The sequence below is a fragment of the Carassius auratus genome, chromosome 4 (assembly GCF_003368295.1).
Source record: "Carassius auratus strain Wakin chromosome 4, ASM336829v1, whole genome shotgun sequence".
Taxonomy (NCBI): domain Eukaryota; kingdom Metazoa; phylum Chordata; class Actinopteri; order Cypriniformes; family Cyprinidae; genus Carassius; species Carassius auratus.
Genome location: NC_039246.1, coordinates 8,434,768 through 8,456,916, shown reverse-complemented (window position 1 = coordinate 8,456,916; position 22,149 = coordinate 8,434,768). Strand labels below are relative to the sequence as shown.

The window sequence follows — 22,149 nt, the reverse complement described above, 5'->3', positions numbered from 1 at the left end:
ATAAATAAAAAAAAAAAAAATTCAGGGACATTTTCAGATATTGGATTTCGCTCAACCGCTCACGTGTGCTGTTTGCACATATGAACAGGTAAGACTCACTATAGGTGAGTGTGTGATGTGGTTCACATGACTGATGGGGTTAAAAGAAACGTGTAAACGGCCACACCTTCCACCTTACATCAGCTCGGGCTCATGAAGAGAGTCATGTTTACTCGAGACCGATCCAGGTGAGCCATAAACAAAGATGCATTGTGGGAAATCAACTAAAGGTTGGTACGTGCAGCCTGGGTGTCATCAAACAAGTCTGGAGATGGAATAAGACTTTAACCTCTCCCTAAACAGAGAAGCCAAGCTTTCAACCACTGAAAGTTAGACAACAAATATCATAAAATAACACAATAAAAAACACTTCTAATTAAAAAACGAAAAGAATTCAAATAAAAATGACCTGACAAATTCAGGTTTTCCCAGAACTTTCACTTATTTCCTCGCAATCGCGACCAACTTGCTGGTAAAACCCCTTTTTGGTACAGTTTAAAAAGGAAAGACTCCAGATGCAATTCAACTAAATAACAGGCAAAGTAATACCTGGAGGCAATCTGGAGCATGTCCAAAATACAAGCACCACAATAGAGCCTATTCACAACACTGAACGCTGCCAAAATTAGCCTGTCGTTGAAATGATCTTTGGATGGCAATGGCCTGGAAGATTAATCCGGCCGGTGGAGAGGAAATGCCCTAACTTCAGGCGATATTCATATAGAGTTGTGGCCCGCTTCCAGGGCACCCAGGCGGTCACCCTGACCCTACACTCGACCCCCATTTAGTGGAACTGACATGTAATCGCCGCAGGGTAAGAGTGCAGTCAGGATTAGTTTCATTTTCCTTTTCCCAAAAATATCAAGACAAGCGGCCAAGAAATGAATCCGAGCCAGAATCAACTTGCAAAATCAAGCTGATTTTTGAGCCCTTCAATGTGTTGGGAAATCTAAAACCTGCTTTGGTTCCCACCCCTCCTACTTTTTCGCTATCTTAGAACGAGAGTGAAAGCGACTAGATGAGTGAAGGAGAAAAAGAGACGTCCAAGCACAAACAGGCACTGTTCTCCAAACACTAATTCACTCAAGCCGCTTCCAGCATTCCGTGACATGCCGATTCCAGAACTCTGGTGCACCCAGATAACAGCTGAGTCGGCAAACGAGGCAAGAAGTCTCCCGAGGGGAATGTTGTGAAAGGCCTGAACAAACACACGCATTTAGCACATTTAAACCCAAAATGCACAAGAAGGAATGCTGCATGCAAGGCAATGGACAAATCAGAGAAGAATTCTGACCTCATTTTTGGACTCTAGGGACAAAACAAATAGCTTGAAATCAAAACAAGTGAGGACAAACCCACCGCCAGTTGGAGTCAACGTGAATCTGAGAAGGTTTCTCAGTGATCTACCAATCCACCTCATTTGTGGGACCAGACTACCAGCAAGTTCCAACAAATGAATGGGTCTGAATTACATAAACTATGACCCTGGCACAGAACTACAAAGTTCTAAAATCTCATTTATGCAATTTGAATACATACACATTGAAATTACGTTATTTATCAAAAGCAATAATTGCGGTTACACCTCACTAATAAATGCAATCATTAAGAAAAACGGAAAACCAAGAACAACCCAAAGTTAACTATGGTGTGAAAAAGCCATTATTCTGTGGTCTAGGGAGGAATGAAAATCATACAAATTTGACATGACAAATAATAACAGGATTTTTATTTTTGGACTAACCATTCCTTTAACACAAACCACAGACTCTGTAGCTGTAGCTTAATTCACAGATATTACCCATCATTTCCTGTCAAACGGCATAAAGGTGTCATCTTTTTTTTGGAGTAGGTTTGACACAGCCGCCCTAAAAACTGAATGATCACATTCAAAGGTACTTTCGCTGTATACGGTTATACTATGACTCACTAGTCTGTCTGGTTATTAATAGGTAAATTTCACCATTTCCTTCATGCAGGATCTGAGAGAGATGCCACGAGACAGTCACACCGCCCTGCTAGTCAGCCAGCAGGTGAAGTGAAACCGAAGGCAGGTGACCAACTACAGCAATCAAAAGGAAAGGAAGGAAAGGAATGACGTGGGGCCAAGTATAGTGTGTCCCATACTTAATTTGTGCTCTGCACTTAACCCATGCAAGTGCACACACACAGCAGTGAGTAGTGAACAAACACACACACACACACATTGTGAAACTCGAACCTGCGAACTTCAGGTCACAAGTTCAACTTTCTATCCATTGGGGGCACGACTGCCCCCAAAATCACAAGATTCTATCAAAAAAACTAAATGAGAAAAGTAAAGCATTCAGTGCCAACAATGTGGCATTCAAGTATCAATCACAGAGATGACGACTAAACTACGTCAGGCCATGAGTAATCGGACTTCCTTAATATGCAGAAAAACTCATTCTAAAGCAACTGCGCCTGTGCACCACATATATTCACACTATCACACTTGTGTAAGAGACAGACATGCGGCGTGGTTGTGAATGTGTGTTAGCACATGTGGGTGGGGCGGAAAAAAAACAAGTGTGTCGGCTTGCAAAGAGAAAAGACCGGGTCACATTATAAAAGTTGTCAATTGTGCAAAGAATGCGTTGCTGTAACATGCCAATTTTTTTTACTAATTCACTACGGTTTCATTTAAAACCTGTTTCTTCAGGAGTTCAATGTAGATTCTAGAGAAAGGCTTGGCGGCATGTCAAAAGCAGAAAACCACAGCCTGCTCATATGGCCCGCGCCCCGCGTTGTCAAAACAGTTTGTCGCTATGGCTGCCTGGACCGGAGAGGCCACAGTAAAGTGTGTGAGAGAGTACAGCACAGGCTAGGTGGACAGACAGAGAGTTGTCAACTACCATCTATAGCAGTGGTTCTCAACTGGTGGGTCATTAGTCTGTTAAAAATGGAGAAAGGTCCATGTAAATAATAAAAGGAGACTGAACATATAATTCAAAATACAGATTAATAAAATCAAATTAAGAGTCTAATGTATGTGTTGTTTTTCAATACATGGTCGAATCAAAACAGCACTTAAAGCTAAAAGCAGTCTTTAACTTGTCAAATATGACACTTGAATTGCAATGTTTGCACAATTAATTATATAATTATATGCATCATCCATTACTGTAGAAGCTTTGGTCAGATGTTTTAGTTCTTTTGAAGGAGGTATTTTATGCTCACCGAAGTTGATAAAAATAACCTGCCCAATTACTTCTCAAAACTAGCCCAATCGCATTTCGTTCCGGGCGTGGTGGGGTTCAGCTTGGTAAAATTATCATTTTAGGGGCTAAACATCACGTTATGTGTATTGGGGTCGCTTCGACCGGCGGACATGAAATATAACCGCAGACTTGGCAACACTGGTTGGCCTTTACTACACCGTAATTCTTTACTACGAGCCGTAGTTCACAGAAAATCCACACAAAATCGATTTCAATCTGGGGCGGCGATTCTTTATCGATTTTGAAAGCGATTTTGTGTAGCTTGTCGGTGGTCTGCAGCTGTGTGTAGTAAATACCGCTCCACCTGAACCAATGTTGCCAAGTCCGCGGTTGTTTTTCATGTCCGCAGGTCGAAGCAACCCCAATACCAATATGTTTAGCCCCTAAAAAGCGAATTTTACCAAGACAACCCTGCCAAAAATCTTTCCATTTTTCATCGGGGAACCTCTTGCAAACGCAATTGGGCTAGTTTTGGACTAGTTTTGAGAAGCAAGTGGGCAGGATTTGTTTTGAAAACCTGGCAACCCTGATCTGAACGCACGTGCTGAAGATGTAATTCTAATCACAGGAGCTCCTTTACTTACGAGATGCGCATGAAAATCGCATTCGATTTTTTAACAGCTAGTGAGTAAACGGCTCAATGCACCTTGTATTAATTCAGACCCAAACTCTTGGCGTTGGTCAATCTGGGTGGACTTGCACTGAGAGATTTGCATCTGCCAAAATCTGCTGTTGCTCGGGGATACCGAGAGTGCAGTTTTCTTTTCTTTCTGTGCAGAAAAGCTCTTCAACAAACAGACATCCTTCCTGCACACCAGCAACCACCCGTCCCACAACCACATTCAGCCCTGGCTGCTTTTTCAATAGAGGAAATACTTGAGGCTCAAGACAATTTATGCACTTTTTTTAGAGAGTGTGCTAGTTTTTAACAACACCTTATTACTTCTTGAAATACAACGTGGCTTTTGGTGTCGTTCAAAAAGAAAAAAAGAAAAGAAAAAAAAAAAATCGGCACCGTTTTCGATTTGTTTTCTGAGCCACAGTGACGTCAGCGATGTGTGAAACTGTGGTGCTCTCATGTCTGTGTTCTATGCAAAGACCTGCGGTTTCGATATTTTTAATCGGGCACTTTGGTTTTCAGTGGACAAGTACCGGTCATTCCAAAAACTCTAAGAGAGCTTATGTGCTTTTAAGACAAGCTAAAGTCACAGCATGAGACATAAATGGAGTTTTATTTAGATTGCAGATAAACACTCTAACACACTGACACAGAGGCATTAACCGCTGTGTTAGCCAGGATTAGGGCTGGGGGAGAAACTAGCTTCCACACCCTGACACCCTCACACTCATGTAACAAACAATTATGAGTGTTAATTCTGAATCAGTTCATACCATACTTTTCTTTGAGTTACTTGTCAACATGAGTATGGCATGTTTTTATGTATTATGTTTTAGTAAATGTAGGTAAACATCTGCGATTTGTTTTTAGGTATAAATTGAATATAAATGTATTATTTATATATATATTCTTGTTTATTGATGAGATTTTTTTTTTTTTTTTTTTTCTTTTTAACAATTGTTTAAGTGTTTTATATTATTTAAATGCATGAATATTCGAAATTTTATTAGCAATAATGGTTGTTCAGTCAAAATGATGAATAAATAATTAAAAATTCGAAATTAATAATAAGTTCATACAAGGATACTAATTTTACTACTATCATATTATTTTAGATTATATTATCATTTTATTCAATATTCTTTCTAGTGTTTATTAGTGGAAATAAAATCAAAGCAAATATTGCATGTTTTTTATGCCAAATCCTAACAATAAATACATTAATACTATAATATAAAAACTATATTAATGACAATATTATTATTATTATTTAGCATTATTTTATGTAATTATTATTAGTATTATTATTAAACATTATTTTTGTATTTACTGGTAAAATATAGTGTGTGAAAACAAGTTTTTACTTTTATTTTATTGCATTGCATTAAATGTTTAAATTCATTTTGCTACAATGGCTGATTGGTCAAAAGAAAGGATAATGAAATAAAATAAACATACATTTTAAAAAATATTTTAAATAGCCAAAATGCTAACAAATATTCCATAAGTTTTTTTAGCCAAGCCCTAACAAAAGATACGCACACGTTTTCTCAACTAATCTCTTCATGACACTAAATAAACACAGACCCCACTTCTCTCTCACACACTTAATATATTTAACTAACCTCAGGCAAACATCTACTAAGAGATAAGCAGGTACGCATTAGGTCCCTTGTACACCTAGTTACATAAATAATTAAACAATGTAAAGGTCTAAAGCTCAGCCTGTGACAGATATCCTGCATGAAATGCGAAAAGCAAACTAAAAGAGCGTACTTGGACTCCTTTTGCTTACATAATGTTGGCGTCATTGGTTAGGCATTCCACCTCAGCAAAAAATTCCAAGCCTTCCGACAAGGTTTGGAAATCATATGGAAAGCAGTAGTGAAATTAGCATCAGGGTTAGTCAGTTCCCCTCTGCCACGACCAAGAGAGAGGCAGCCAACAGACATGAGGCTGTGACTGGTGTTTAGATCGAGTAAACTGATTATGAGCACTGGGAATTCAGGGAAAACACACACAGAAGATGAACTAGGGAATAAAGTGTCAACAGTGTAGCGTAGACGTTTGACGTCTGTCTGACAATCACACAAAAAAAAATCATTAGCTCACTACCCTCCCACAGCAAACGTTCTGTGAGAAAGCATCTGTAGCAGGCTGTCGATTAGCACAGGAAATACTTTGCCAAATAATTTGCAACTTGCCAGTCAGTCAGAAAAACTGCACTTACAATAGAAGTCTATGGGTCAAGGAATAGCATAATACACACAGTTTCAAAAGTACAGCCACAAAACATTATACACGCTAACTTGAGACTATTTATGCAAAGTTTTGATTTTGAAAGGTTTTGAGTTTCTGATTTTTTTTTTCCAAAATTCTGACCACATAGTTCAAAACGTCTTGGCCCATGTTTTCACAAACTACATTGAATTATTTTCCATGGTATTTGACAGTAGGTCACAGATGATATAGATTAAAAAAATCATTTTAAACACTATCAAAGTCCACCTAACCTTTTATTTTTTGCTTGATTGGATTCGTAAGAATCTTTTCTGATTGCCTCTAAATGAGGCTTAAAGTTTCTCAAGCTTTTAACCCAACACCTAAAATTACTGCTTCTCCTGCTTTACAAATGATTCATCCGGTCTATGTTAGCCGACTCAGAAAATGTGTAATAATGGCAAAATAATAACAACTGACTCAAAATTGGAGTACAAAATTAAAACTCGCTGAGCGCCAAATGACAGCTTTAGAGTAACTGACTTTGACAGGCCAAAAAAAGTTAAAAGAATTGCAAAAATTATAGTCTAATCTTCTGATGCAAGTAATCAATGAACATACAAATTAAAACAAAAAACAATACAGTAAAAAACATACAAAGAAAAAAGATTAAAATAATTAAAATAAATTTGTAATTTGTATGTGTAGATACTTAAAAAATATAATTAGTATTATTAGTAATAATATTGTAATTAGTATTATTATTATTGGCAATATTATTAATAATAAACTACTAATATTAATACAAATGTTATATTATTAAATAACTAAACAAATAAATAAATAACTATAACAAACAGTTTATATATACATGATCGGTCACGGATCATGTAAAGTTTTATTATTTATTCATGCACGTTAAACTATTTAAGCTTGTTTCTTTTCAGATTCTTATGTACAGCTTTATCTTAATAGGCTATATTAGACATGTGCTGGTATTCGGTTACTGCAATATATCACGGTAATGAATAGGTAATGAATATGCACGATATTGTTATCATGGGCACTTCTAAATACTGTGAATAATTATATATTACAAATTATTCAGAATTTGGAATGCATTTTGAGAATGCTTTTCCTTTCAACTGGTAAAAATGCACAACAATGTGAGAGACACGCTGAATGAAAGCACATTTACTCTCTGACAGCAGATGGCGCTTAACTGCAGAAAATGCAGCCGTTAACCTGGAAACCGCAGAAATAAAGCATCTTCTACATTCTAAAATGTATTTAAATAGATTTAAATAGCCATTTAAATTTGTGTATTCGCTATGGTGTTCATCACAGTAACAAATACTTATTTAAAAAAAAAAATTTAACTTTTTTTTTATAAGAAAAAAACGTATAAACCTCTAATACTGTATTATGACCATATTTCAATATTGTGATAATACCTTATACTGTGATAAAAGTATTAGCAATTAATCGCAACATGAAAATTTGATACCGGCATATCCCTAGGCTGTATATTAATTTACTGGGGAAAAAACGGTAGTTCTATGTGAAATCAGACATTTGAACACCCCCATATAGCAAAAATGGTATGATTATAACACCGCTGTGAATATTCAATTGTGAGATTAGTAGTCAAATCAGGCTCCTCCAATCGAAAAAACGAATTGTTGACTACTCGGGGCCACCCCTAATATATTTTCACCTGTGGACCAATCAGCTTCACGGCACTTTCTACCAATCATGTCATGGTGGGCTGCAGCTGAAACCAAGATTAAGACAGAAAGAGTGGGACATCAGACTATGATTTATGTATGAATCCCAACAACCACAATGCCAAAGACCCCTAGATATAATCCGGTGGGTCAGCAATGAAAAAAGAGGATTAAGAAGAATTACTTCCCGCAAACCCCATACGCATGTGGAGAACAAGATCTTCAGTCTCCACCCGAGGGGTTTGGGAGGGGGAGAGGGCCGCATTCCCAAAATACCAGGGAAGGTCATGAAAGCTTTGCAGACATGGGGAGCCCCCCCCCCCCTTTTCCCGCCTTTGACCTTAACGTCCCTCCACAAGAGACTGTTCATTGACCCAAAAGACCTCTGAATATGAAGCACACAAACAGCTATTAACCAGTCACTGCTTACCAAGTTTCATAACCAGAGCTAAGTATTCTGTGTGCACGCATGTGTGAGATGTAAAAACCAGTAGGGCTGTGTATTGCCAAGAATCTTGCAATACGATATGCATCACGATACAGGGGTTGCGATATGATATGTTGCGATACATTGTGACACTGTAAGCAAGGTGATATATTGGGATATTTCTTATTTTAGGAATAGAATATGTTTTTAGGAAAGTTGTCATTAAGAACACAATTCAAGTTTATTTGTATAGCGCTTTTTATAATAAAAATCGTTGCAAAGGAACTTTACAGAAAATTAAGTTTCTACAATATTTAGCAGTAGCTTATCAGTTGTGACTGTCAGTTTATGTGCATATGGCAGAAATGTACGGGAAAAACAATTAAAGACATAAACAGACAATAACAACTATTAACTCGAGCCACGCTTCGACCCTACCACCCACCTCCCCCCGCCACATGAGCCCCTCTTCACATGGGATGCTGCGGAACTGAGGCGGCAGCCTCGCCACAGTCCCATGGTGGACGTTACCACAAAAGCCCAAGTGACGGCACACTTCAGTTTTGTACACCGAACCAGGAACAGGGACAATTCTTTCATCCTCCATTACTAGCATTGATATTAATGCTAACATTAGTGGCGTGGCCTAATGCTAGTACTTCCCGTCATGCTCACTGTCGTTCAGAGATGAGGACTGCCATCTAGTGGTCGGGATGTAAACTCAAAACGAAACAGCTGCCATGAATCTTAAATTATTTATTTATTTACTTATTTTAATATCAATATTCTGTTTCTGAGAATCGATACAGTATCGGCAAACAAAATATCACGATACCCACGTGTATCAATATTTTCTTACACCCAAAAACCAGAGCTGTAAAGTAAGGGATTTTCCTATTGTCCTTAGGGTTGTAGTTCAGTTTCACTTGCCCTGCCACGACAAGTAATACATTTCATTTTTAGCAATGTATTTATACTTTTAAGATGTATTGCAGTTTACCATTTAAAAGTTAGGTTAGTCAAGAGTAAGAGTTTTTAATTATTTAATAAAAAAAGGTCACCAAGTTTGCATTTATTTGATCAGGCATACAGTTAAAATTGTAATGTTTTGAATAAAATTTTATATTTTTATAAAAGTTTATTTTATTTTTTTTTTAACCAAAAACATAGTTTTCAAATTTGCAGTAACGGGTAACAGGTTGCAGTAACAATATTTACTGAACTACTTAATTTATTTTAAGTTGTTTTTTGTTTTTGCTTTTTGCATTTTGGATATTCATTATTAATAATTAATTACATATATTGTCTCACGTTGCCAGACATTCAGATTGATTGCAAAAGCAACTTTGAATGGCCAAGGCCCACTTAAGAGGCTATTTGACTGACAGGTAAAGCAACCACTTTTCATATTGTGCCGTGTCATGTTTAGGGGCATGGAAATGTCCCCACAACTGGCTTTCTTCTTCCATGGCAGGGTTTGGCATCACTGCATCATTGTTTCCAAGCAGAATATTAAAGAACACAACATATCTCTTCTAGAAATCCTGTATAAATTAACCAATCCAGCAATACCTTCGAAACTCCTGACTCCGGTGCTGTACGCATCAACTCTCAGTGGGCTTGACGTCTGAGGTAGGGTTGGGCAATGTCTACCAAATTGACATTGAATGATGTCTACAGTGAAACATCATGATGGAGGATGACATCGGGGGTTGGGCGGGGTTAGGGGTGTGCCCGAAGCATGAAACAAATAACACATTCTATAGAGCCACTAAAAGGTAGGCCACTTGCTAGCAGTATCCTGTTGCATCACAGTACATGAAAGTTCATTTACCACATACACAGAGTAAGGAGAAATGTCTGATAGGACGATGGCTAATGATTTTCAGATCCTGAGCACCAATGACAAACATCTAATCTTGTCAAATGTGTGGCAAGTACTGCCACTCTCTATAGTGTCTTTGTGATTATGAATCTCAAAGGTGAAAGTGAAAGTAAAATGAGAGCAAGCAATCGAAAGCAGTTTCAATAGCAGCTCCCTGATGCCAGCAATTTATATACAGTTGCCTATACTTGCCAAACTATATAACTGCGATAATAAGTACTGAATTTCTTTTTTAATCCTTCCATCTCGTAGACTATTTATTTCTGTAGTACACTTCATTAAGGATTTTATGCAACAGGGACTTTAAAGCCCATGGTGCAGGTTAACCACCACTGTTGATTAATGGGTACATAAATCACTCAAGATATGTATATCGTTTTTAAAATTTCAAAAAAATGGTCTTATAGACCATTTTTTTACGTTTTTGGTATTAAGGTTTTTTTTGAGGGGTTTTTATTCGCAATTCTGTGATGACATCACAGAAGAAGTGAGAGAAAATGGGATGAGGAAGAGATGGCAAGAGCCAACATGTATGTCTGTCGCTGTGTTTGGCAGGTGCTTGTGTGAGCGGTTACGTCCCATGGAAACTGCGTTGGAAAGCTTGTGCTGTAGGGCAGTGAGTGCGTTTTGGTCTATATCTATCAATCTATCTTTCTGTCTATCTATCTATATATCTAGTCTGTCTATTTATATCTATGTATTTATTTATCTGTAATCTGTGCTATCTGAGTACTCTCGTCTACTACTAGTCTCTCTAGTCACTCTGAATGAACTCAAGGTGGGCTTTGGTAAATTCTCTCCCCAAGGTGACGTAATGCAATGCATTGTGGGGGAAAGGAGGATCGTTGAAAACCGCTGTAAGACAGTACCAACTTTTTCGTATTATATTCCATTTTGTGATACCCAGCAACATAAAATACAATGGATAACAGTTTAAATGTTTATTTCCAACAAGCAAATTGCACAAATTCGTTGAAAAATTAACCCCGCAACACGGCCTTTAAGTAAACACCACTGATGGAATGGCAAAGGCATTCAGACGCCATACTACGCATGCACAACTTTAACTACTACTTTGTGAAGTTCTTTACAGTTCTTTAAGTTCTTTCAACCAATTTGTGATTATACTTCCAAGACGATCACAAGTCACTCTCACAATTTGGACAAATCTACATAAGCCACATAACATACATAACATTGGTGTCAACTTTAATTTGCAACTACAATTTGAAACAACATTCAATATAAATCACAACAAATAAGATATTTGGTTTTGTAAGCACATGTAAAACATGCAGCACCGGCCCTAAGAAGCATGTGACACTTCAATCAACTGACCCGAAACTCTCTCACACTGTCCCAGGGACAGCAGACCAACAGTGTCCCGTGAGTTCACCACAATCATAATGAAACTTGACGACAAGGAGTTTCAAATGTATTTGCTTTTGTCTATAAAGTGTGTGACTGTGCATGCAAATCATGAACTATTAAACTGTGTGTGTGGGTTATGAGCCCCCGTGTCTCCCAGAATGAGGACAATCTCCATTGCCCTCTAGCCCCTTCGGCTGGCACATGAATGAGAAGTATTCATCCACTAGCTGGCTGTCAGAGCTATGCGGCCATACGTTGCAGGCATGTGGACAGGGCTTCTGTATCCATGACCCCAGCCACCCTTTCCTCGGCACAGAGCTGTTTATAGTCCAGCCAGATGACCAGAAATGGGGAGTCATGGGAACACAGAACGGGCAGCGTATCACGCCATGGCCCCCTTCAGCCTTATTCTTCCTCATGAATTAGAATCTGTACTCGACTGGTGAATATTTCTAGACGTCCGGCTGAGTCAGTGCATTTATTTAAGGCAGACAGAGAGCAGATTTGTTAAAGGCGGGCCGCTTTGAGCAAGCCACCCCTTTAAAAAAAAAAAAAAAAAAGAAAAAGTTACTACTTCTGCATTATTTATGGCTTATGGTTTTGGATGGGAATTTTTTTTAAAAAATGTACGATTCCAGTTCTGATTTGATTCCTCTTAAAGGGGTTATCGGATGCAAAATTCACTTTAACATGTTGTTTGAACAAATGTGTGTTGGCAGTGTTTGTACACATCCACCCTAAAATGAAAAAATTTTTGTGCAAATCTTACGTGATCAGCTCCAGAATTGCCTTTCCTAATAATGAGCTAGTTAGCCAGTTCCACAGCTATATGCAGCTAAAGTAAATGGTCTCATGAGAACAGTTTGTCACCTCATGGAAGAAAGGGGTGAGGAGGGCAGAGCTAATTAGAATTTAACGGCACATGCACTAAAATGTGCAGAGCTGTTTTTGACGAGGCTAAAACAGTGTTGTTTTACTTTACCGTTGAGAAATTTTAACCAAAGTATGTTATAGACTTTTCATTAAGACGCTAAAGAATCAAATCAACTTGTGGAAGATGGGCATCCGATGACCCCTTTAACGATTCGTGTTCCATTTATGATTTGTTTGGTACTTTGAAGAAATAAATCCTTCAGAAATCATTCTAATAAGATGATAAATTAACTTTTATTTGAAATAAAAACTTTTCCAACAATACAAGCCTTTACCATCACATTTTTATATGAATTTAACTCAACCTTACAACATAAACGTATTCAATTCTCTAAAATAATTTTATAAATTGGGAGGACAAAATATACTGACCCAAAACTTTTGAATGGTAGCGTTTATGGTTACAAAGATGTATATATTAAATTGATTATGCTCTTTTTTTATTTTATTTTTATTCATTGAAGAATCCTGAAAAGAGTAACACGGGTTACAAAATATATTAAACAGCACACTGAAAACTGGAGTAATTGCTGCTGAAAATTCAGCTTTTCACCACAAGAATAAATCAGCTTTTAAAGTATATTCAAATAGAAAACTGTTATATTAAATTGCAATAATATTTCACAATATTACATTATATTCTGTATTTTTGATCAAATAAATGCAGCCTTGATGAGCATAAGAAACCTTTTAAAAAAACAACAATTCAAGTCTCAAGAGTTGTAAACTGCATATGATAGTTCTCATGCTCATGATAGTTTTTTAATAATAATAATTAAATAAACAATCAGACAAACATTTCAACATACATTCCCAGAGACACACAGGGGTTAACCGAGAAAACAGACTGGCACAGACAATTCTCACAAAGAGTGTGCAACAGAACAAACGCTCTCCTCTTTTGTTTAGGGCCTCTCTGTTTTCAATCGGGCTCCTCCCAAGAAAAAGCATGAAGAGAGAGAGCGGGAGAAAGAGAAGCGTGAGAGGGAGCGAAGCCGGGGGGGCGAGCTATACAGCGAACCCCAAAAGACATTTCCATGGATGTCCACTTGTAGTGGACCCACCCCAAATTCTGGACCTCCATTTTCTCACTCTGCAATACTGAGGACAATCTGGATTCTCAATCAATCATGTCTTCTCCCTAGAGCCTCAACTCCCATTTCCTGTTTTTAAACAGCAAGCCCCTCGGCAAGAGAATCCTATTCAATGCAGTTCTCCTCGCAGGGTCAAGAAATCGAGTAACAAATAGCGTTGCACAGTTTCGCAACAGACCCTGGGCGACTCCACCCTGACAGCTTACTGCCCTCCAGAGATGCAGCCATTCTGGCTCAAGATGCTATTTAGGGAAGGAAGAAACCTTACACTGTGGGCTATATCAATGATAGAGACCAAGACAAAGGTCCTGAGACGGGGACATGGCCCCTGGGTCAGCTGGACATGTTCTGCACTGGCAAACAAAACAGTGAGTGGGGTTATCTTAAGGGGTCTGACCCTTTGGGTGTTAAGTAGGCACCACTTCAATCAAGAACACTTTATAAAAATCCTTTGGAAGATGTCCAGGTTCACATTCACGATGTGGTTTCAGAGATATGACACCTCTCAGATATGTGCGTCAGATAGACATAAATATAGCAGGACTTAAAGGGACAGTTCACCCAAAAATGACTTTCTTTTGTTGAACACAAAAATATTTTTAAAAGGGTCTCCTTTCTTTCCATCCAATGAAAGTCAATGGAGTTGATCCAACCCAAATTAGATATTTTTAAGTGCTTTTATCAGTAATACAAATTCTGTAATAATTTACAACTTCAAGTGGTTTCAAAACAATCTGAATAATATGAAAGTCGATATTGGCCAAAGAGGTTGTTTTGGACCCCTTTGACTTTAATACACTTTAGTTCGGTTAGATTCCATAAATTATATGTGGATGAAAGCAAGACTTATAGTCTTTTACACACTTTATTAAAGGCAAACAAATTTCAAAACTGCTTTATGATGTTTTTTTCTACTGAATTTTGTTGAATGACCGGTATGTTGCTGTTGTATGTTGTAAATACATTTTTTACATATCTTCTTTGGATTCCACAGAATAAAGAAAGTCATACAGGTTTGGAGTTGATTTTTGGGTGAATTATCTCTCAAAGCTTATATTTTGCTAATTGTTATGTGGTTGCAACAAATAACAGACAGGAAATTGTTAGAATTGTAAGAAGGAGAAACATATTCAGGAGATGTTGCAAGCCAGATTAAAACTCAAATTGCCCTTATAAGCACCAAGGCTCAATACGTCAGAGCGTGTCTGCTAACTGCTAGACATAGTTTTACATAAATAAAAAAAAAAAAATTAATTCGAGAGATGTAGTACAGATGTTAAGCATCGCGGGAGCAAAGTGTGGCAACACTTACACTTGCCAAGTCTTCAGAGATTTGACGACCGATTTATGAATGTGATGTCAACCACTTCCACAATCTCACAAGATTATGATGTCACGGGTCTACCCATCTGCTCAAAGCAGTCTATTCAGATTGATTTAGATCTCTATGTTGGTTTGCATGCTACAACATGAATGGCCGCTGTTGTATTTTAATGTTATTCTTGAATTCAATAGCCTTCATGAGAGCTTTTTTTTCCCTCTCACACACCTTTACTGTACTTGAAGGTCTGCTTACCAGATGCTGAAATACAGCAGCAGGCTAGAAACAGGAAAGGAAGACATTCTGCAGAGCGTGCAGCCTTTCAACATCCTGCCAGGCTACACTTACGGCCATATACGAATAGCTACGTCCCACGGGCAACAAAAAGCTAAGACCTTTCTGCACACCAAACAACTCTTGAAGTGGACCACTGCACAAAACATGTAATTTAACATGCATATCCATCTCAAGAGTCCCTGAAACTGTAAAAAGGGATTCATCGTGTTTTTTGTGTGTCTTATAAATAAGGAATAAGACATGCATGGAGGCAGCTCTCTAAATAAAGGTTTCAAATGCGAGTTTCCAGCAACTTGCCTTCTTTCAGTTGAGGGTTGGTAAATTATGCATGCTCACCGGGACCATTATATCGCCCGAATCTAGGCCACTCACCAAAACACTCAACCTCCCGATAACAAAACACACTAAGAGCAGGATTTTACAGATACTCAAAGCTCCCTAACTTAACTCAAATTCAAATAAATATACTTGTGATAGTGATAGTACACCCTTCTCCTTTCTCACAATTTACTGTCTGTTGCACTAAAAAAAAATTAAGTGCAAAAAGCAATAAAAAATAAAGCTTAAAAATGTATACTCATGTCATTCCAAACATTCCATGTCTTTATTTTTTCAGCAAAAACCCAGAGACGATATTTAGGAAAATGGATTCTTTAAAAAAAATTTTTTTTGATTCTGTCATTATTTATAACAAACTGTTGTTTCAGAATCATTTAATGTTCTTTCTTCTGTGGAATATAAAAGAGAAACATTTTGCAAAACGTAGATCTTTAAGCAATGCTGATGAATCGTGACTGAGGATGTAATGAATTTCTTCTTCATGGGAAACTTTCCCTTAAATAATGCAGCATCTTTCAGGTTAAAGCACTGCTACGCTTAATAAACAACCACAAAAACAAAAGTGGTTTCTCAAAACCTAGTGTGTTGCCTACAAAGACAGCATTTTGTGTATCACAAGTATTGTCTAGACAGGCAACTTGTTAGGTTTAGACACAAGCAAAAGCATCTGTGCCATACTGTGTTATTGATGGTTGTTGACATTTCTTAGACATCAGCTTTTGCTTTTCTTTTCAACTCTAGAAACTTATATGGGACAATATAACAGGCTGCTACATGACAATCACCGGTGGCAAAGGTTACACTGATAAATCCCAACAACACAGTACCCGCTTGCAAATTTCTTATCAGCCTTAAAATAAATCGTGTAATAGGGCATATGGAGGCGCTTCGTGAAACTTCGTTTGGGCTCGGCTTTCGAGTTTGGGATTGATCTCCAGAGGCCTGGGACATCCGCGGCTGAAAGTAGCTCGCCAATCCAGAGACGGAATCAGCTGTGTCGAGGCTGCGTCCCTCTCCCTCCGCCTTCTGTGTTGTTTACCGTGAATAAACCTCTACTAATACACTCCAATCTAACAGATCAGGAGGAGGGGGAGGAGGAGGAGGAAGAATCGCTTGCCGTGTGTCTGTCTCCCTTACCTCTCTTATCGAGATCGTATCCGACGACCACGAAGTAATCGGCGAGCCTGGTCATCTTATCGAGATCTCGGCGACAGGCCTCGGGGGTGACTGTAGTCTTTCCGCAGGTAGGCGATATTCCGATCACATTGTGAAGGCAGCGGCGACAGCAGCATCCCTCCAGCAGCAGCCCGCCGCCATACTGTCGCTGTGAGTGTGCCGTGCCCTGACAGCGCTCTGCGCGTGCGCACTGAGCTCCGAGTCGGCAGGGAGGGGCGCGCGCACAGAATGTTGCGTGGTCATCTAGAATGATGTCAAAAATACAAATAAAAAAATGTAAAGCAAAAATATTATTATATGTATGTGCCACAACAATAATGTATTGATTGATTGCCTTACCACATTCTGCATAATATATATATATATATATAATTTTTTTTATGGACTGTTTGTAAAATACATATTATGACCCTGAACCACAAAGCCAGACATAAGGGTCGTTTTTTAATAAATTGAGATTCATACACCATCTAAAAGCTGGTAAATAAGCATTCCACTGATGAATGCTGAAAATAAAAATACTTTTAAAGTTGTGAATTATTAATTTAAAAAAATCAAGTTTTGATATATTTAGGGTTGGAAATTTACCAAATATCTTCATGGAACATGATCTTTATTTAGCATCCAAATGATTTTTGGCATAAAAGAAAAATCGATCATTTTGACAATTTATTGTTGGCTACTGCCATTACTTATGACTGGTTTTGTGGTAAATTGTCAAATTTGCATAAAGAAACAGACAATGCCTAAATACTTTGCATAAAAGTATTGTTCTGTCGTTTTTTCTTTTTTGTCTTTTTTCTTTTCCTCTATATCTTTTTAAAAATTCAAATAAATTATAAGAAAAACACCGTCAAATTAACGGCCCTATAATCTTGTTATTTTATGCTTATTTTAAGTATAAAATAAAATGTATACTTATTTTGTTTAATGTTGATATTGACATTTTTATGACAGTTATTATATTGAATTTTGCCAATATTTTATTCAAATCAATCATTCTTATAATGTTGATAATGAACTAACTAAAATTTTCATTTAAATATATATACTTTTATAGAAATTAAGTTTTTATCAGTTATACATAGCCTTACAATAACAGTGAAAGGGGTATTTCCATATTTTCAGTTTAAATATAAATTAATAGTGCAAAAAAGGAAACATATATTACCATGACTCTGTAGTAATGACTTTAACTACTTTACTTCCAAGATCGATACTATTAGAGATAAAATTGTTACGCAGCCGTCAGATACAGTATTGCATCAGACAGTGCGCTATAGATCCCCTGAGGAACAGTTCCACTCATTCTCTACTATAGGAGAGGAAAAATTATATAAACCTGTAAAATCATCTAAACAACAACATGTATGTTAGACCCTATCCCATCTAAGCTCCAAAAAATGGTGCTTCCAGAAGTCATAGATCCACTTCTGACTATTATTAATTTGACCTTGTCATTAAGATATGTGTCCAAAACCTTCAAACTGGCTGTTATTAAGCCTCTCATCAAAAAACCACAACTAGACCCCAAAGAACTATAATTAAAGGCCGACCTCAAATCTTCCTTTTCCGTGCAAGAAAAATAGTATTTGTGAGGATTTCCAGTCAGGATTTAGACCATGTCATAGTACGGAGACTGCTCTCCTTAGAGTTAGAAATGACCTGCTCTTACCATCTGATCTTGGTTTTTTTTCTCTATTAGTGCTATTGGATCTTAGTGCTGCATTCGACACTGTTGACTACAACATTCTCTTGAATAGACTACAAAACCTTGTTGGCATTAATGGAAGTGCATTAGCATGGTTCAAATCATACCTATCTGACTGCCATCTGTTCGTAGCAGTGAATGAAGAGGTATCATATCGATCACAAATGCAGTTTGGTGTACCTCAAGGCTCAGTACTAGTGCCATTACTCTTCACGCTTTACATGTTACCCTTGGGAGATATCATCAGGAAGCATGGTGTTAGCTTTCACTGTTATGCTGATTATACTCAGCTCTATATTTCTTAGAGGTCTGGAAAAACATACCAATTTGAAAAATTAATGGAATGCATAGTCGATATAAAAACCTGGACGAGGAGTCATTTCTTACTGCTAAATTCAGAAAAAACAGAGGTGTTAACTATAGAACTTAAAAACTTTGCATGTAATAACCTAGAGCACTGTCTAAGACTTGACGGCTGCTCTGTCAATTCTTCGTCATCAGTTAGGAATCTAGGTGTATTTGATAGCAATCAAATCCAACCACATTTCTAGCATTTGTAAAACTTAATTTTTTCATCTCAAATATATATATAAATTGACCTATGCTCTCAGTGTCAAATGCAGAAATGTTAATTCATGTGTTCATGACCTCAAGGTTAGATTATTGTAGATGCTTTATTGGGTGGTTGTTCTGCACGCTTAATAAACAAACTCCAGCTAGTCCAAAATGCAGCTAGAGTTCTTAATAGAAACCAGGTAGTATGATCATATTAGCCCGGTTCTGTCAACACTGCACTGGCTCCCTATTAAACATTGTATAGGTTTTAAAAATCTTGCTTAATACTTATAAAGGCCTCACTGGTTTAGCCCCTTAGTATTTGAACAAGTTCTTACTGCACTATAGTCCTCCACGTCCACTGCATTTTCAAAACTCTAGCAATTAAGAAATACCTAGAATATCAAAATCAACTGCAGGAGGCATATCCTTTTCCTATTCAGCTCCCAAACTCCGGAATACTCTGTCAGTTTAAATCTAGATTAAAGACCCACTTCTTTAATCTTGCTTACACATAGCATACTAACACATTTCTAATCTGTTTAAGGATTTTTAGAATGCATTAATTAGGTAAACCGGAACCGCCAACACTTCCCATAAAAACATGATACTTGCTATATCGTTAGAAGAATGGCATCTACACTAATATTAGTCTGTTTCTCTCTTATTGCGAGGTCACCGTAGCCACCAGATCTAGTCTGTATCCAGATCAGATGGTCACCCCGATCCAGTACATCTCGAGTCCAGATGGTGGATCAGCACCTAGAGAGGACCCTAGAGAGGACCCCAAATGTCAGCGGAGAACAGGAGAACTTGTTTAACCCCCAGAGACAGATCCACAGTCAAGACCTTGTCTCCTAGACGGCCATCGGGACAAGACCACAGGAAACAGAAGATTCTTCTGCACAATCTGACTTTGCTTCAGCCTGGTTTGTCTACCCAGACTGCTTTATTGACACACGATTTTCCTATGTAATGCTGTTCAGTTGCTTTGTATTGTTAAAAGCGCTATATAAATAAAGGTGACTTGACTGTAAAATTAACAATTATATATGGACAGCTGTAATAAATAGAGTGATTAATAAATAAGATGATGTTTGGGTTAAATGTAAATTTAACAAATAATTTATTTAATAAATACATAAATATATATATACAATTTTATATATACAATACAGTCAGATGGTCATTTGTTCTCAAATATAACCTGACATTTGACCAAATTCACTGACAAATTTGCATAAATATAGAGGTGTTGCATAAATAAAACTTTTGTTACTATTATTTGTCTTGTGTTTTTTTTTTGCATGCAAATTATTGGGAGGCATGGAAAAAAATACTTTCTGTATGTATCTGAATTGATCTAAAACACTTTTTTGTTTGCCAAAAAACCCAAGACTATGCAGGAAAAACAAGACTTTTATTATTTAATTTTATTGTGGCACAAAATCATATACAGTGTTTTATGGACTTCACTCAGGCACTCTCATGTGAACTGCTTTCAGAAGTCTTTATCTAAATGGAAGGTAATCTCAACCCTTATTACTTTTCTGTACAAACTATATGTAGATCTTGACCCCTCAGTCCCATCTTTTATCTTAACCCCCCAAACATGTGCGATTTGCTCAGCTGTCATTGCTTAGGTAACAAAATTGCACTGATTCCATGGGTACATGGATTTTGTTATAAAGAGTCAATGTTTGGAAAGTCAGTTGTTGCAAATATGTTACAGTTATGAGTCTCATCACAGAGGAAAAAGCTGAAAAGGCCTACCGGATAACCCCCCTATCCCACAATCTGAGGCCTGCGTCCTTGCCTGTCAGCATCGACACACCTCCAAAAGAATTCCAACACTTCCTGTGTAAAGTCCTTTGACACAGACTACTTATCACACCAGAATTAAAAACATTCACAGCTGTGTTATACTGTCAGCCTGCCAATGACTCTCAATTTAGCTAGTAATAAACTATTTGCGAATATCTAAGGAAAATTCCAGACAGTCTGTAGCATTATTTAAAATGTATTTAGAACATATTTTATAGATATTTTTTAGTGCTGGGCAACAATTTTTTTTTAATCACGATTAATCACATGATTGTCTGCGATTAATCGCAATTAATCACATTCTTATGCACAAAACTAATATTGCATTCAAAAGTATAGTGTATTGTGCACTTTTTTCATTTAGAAGTACTGCTATATAAACAAAAGTGCAATAACATTTGGTTAAACAAATAAGGTGTTTTTTTACAGCAGTATTCCTTTTACAGAGTAGCAGTTAAAATATTTTTTGTAAATCTTAACTTATTACATTTATGTACTTAAATTAAATATAAAACAAGTTATTTGCCACTGCCGGGACATTAAAGTTTTTATAGAAAATATTTTATAGTTTGCTCCAGAGCTTCGATCATAACATTATAACAGGCATCTTCCGATTAGAGACCTGCACGATCGTGGGACCCATCACCCATCGCATCAGAGTGCGGCGCGGGAAAACACTTGATGGGCAGGTAGAGACTTGTGAGTGTTTATTATTCATAATAATAATAAAAAAACTGCGTTAACAAGCGATAAAATTTATATCGGCGTTAATCAATTAATGTGTTAACGTGATAATAATGCATTAACTTGCCCAGACCTAATATTTTTTTAAATAATTAATATATTTTTATAATATTTTTCTAGCAATTTTTCAGATGTTGAGGTCAGGTTCACCAGTCAAACGAGTCATGTACTTTCACCGGGTCAAGTGGATCACATGACACTTTAGCCCTCCGTTTTGTGACAACCCAAACATTTTAATCAAAATGAGCAAATTAATTAAAAAAGAAAAAATAGAAAGACTGAGAATGGGATAAAAAGACCAAAGAGTGGATTATAAATGCTCTATATGATTGTGTATGTGACGAATAAGAAAATCTTGAATCTTGAATTATTCATCCATACCGAGAAGCTTGAAATCTACCTCAATACTGCAGAAGATTTCTATGTGAATGAAGAAAGTATTTTCTCATAACAGAAGCCTAGAAATAATCTTATGAAATAGAAAAGGGACAAATAAGAAGATGACAGGAAGAGCCGTTAGCTGCTTTGGTTGGAGCCATGTGACAGGAAGGGCAAATGTGTAGACACATGTTTCTAAAGGTAGTGCTCTGTCTGTGTGTGTAAAGGTGTCTGGGCCTCCATCGCA

At 37.2% G+C, this 22,149-nt stretch overlaps 1 protein-coding gene across 6 annotated transcripts in view; it reads right to left on the bottom strand.

Moving 5' to 3' along the window:
• LOC113058000 (myotubularin-related protein 5-like) overlaps positions 1-22,149 on the bottom strand; it is a 58,320-nt gene that overhangs the window by 33,201 nt on the left and 2,970 nt on the right. For all 6 annotated transcript variants that reach the window (XM_026225676.1, XM_026225684.1, XM_026225693.1 and 3 more), the window contains exon 2: positions 16,652-16,933. In XM_026225676.1, coding sequence (XP_026081461.1) covers positions 16,652-16,933 — 282 coding nt within the window. The remainder of the gene's footprint in view (positions 1-16,651; positions 16,934-22,149) is intronic.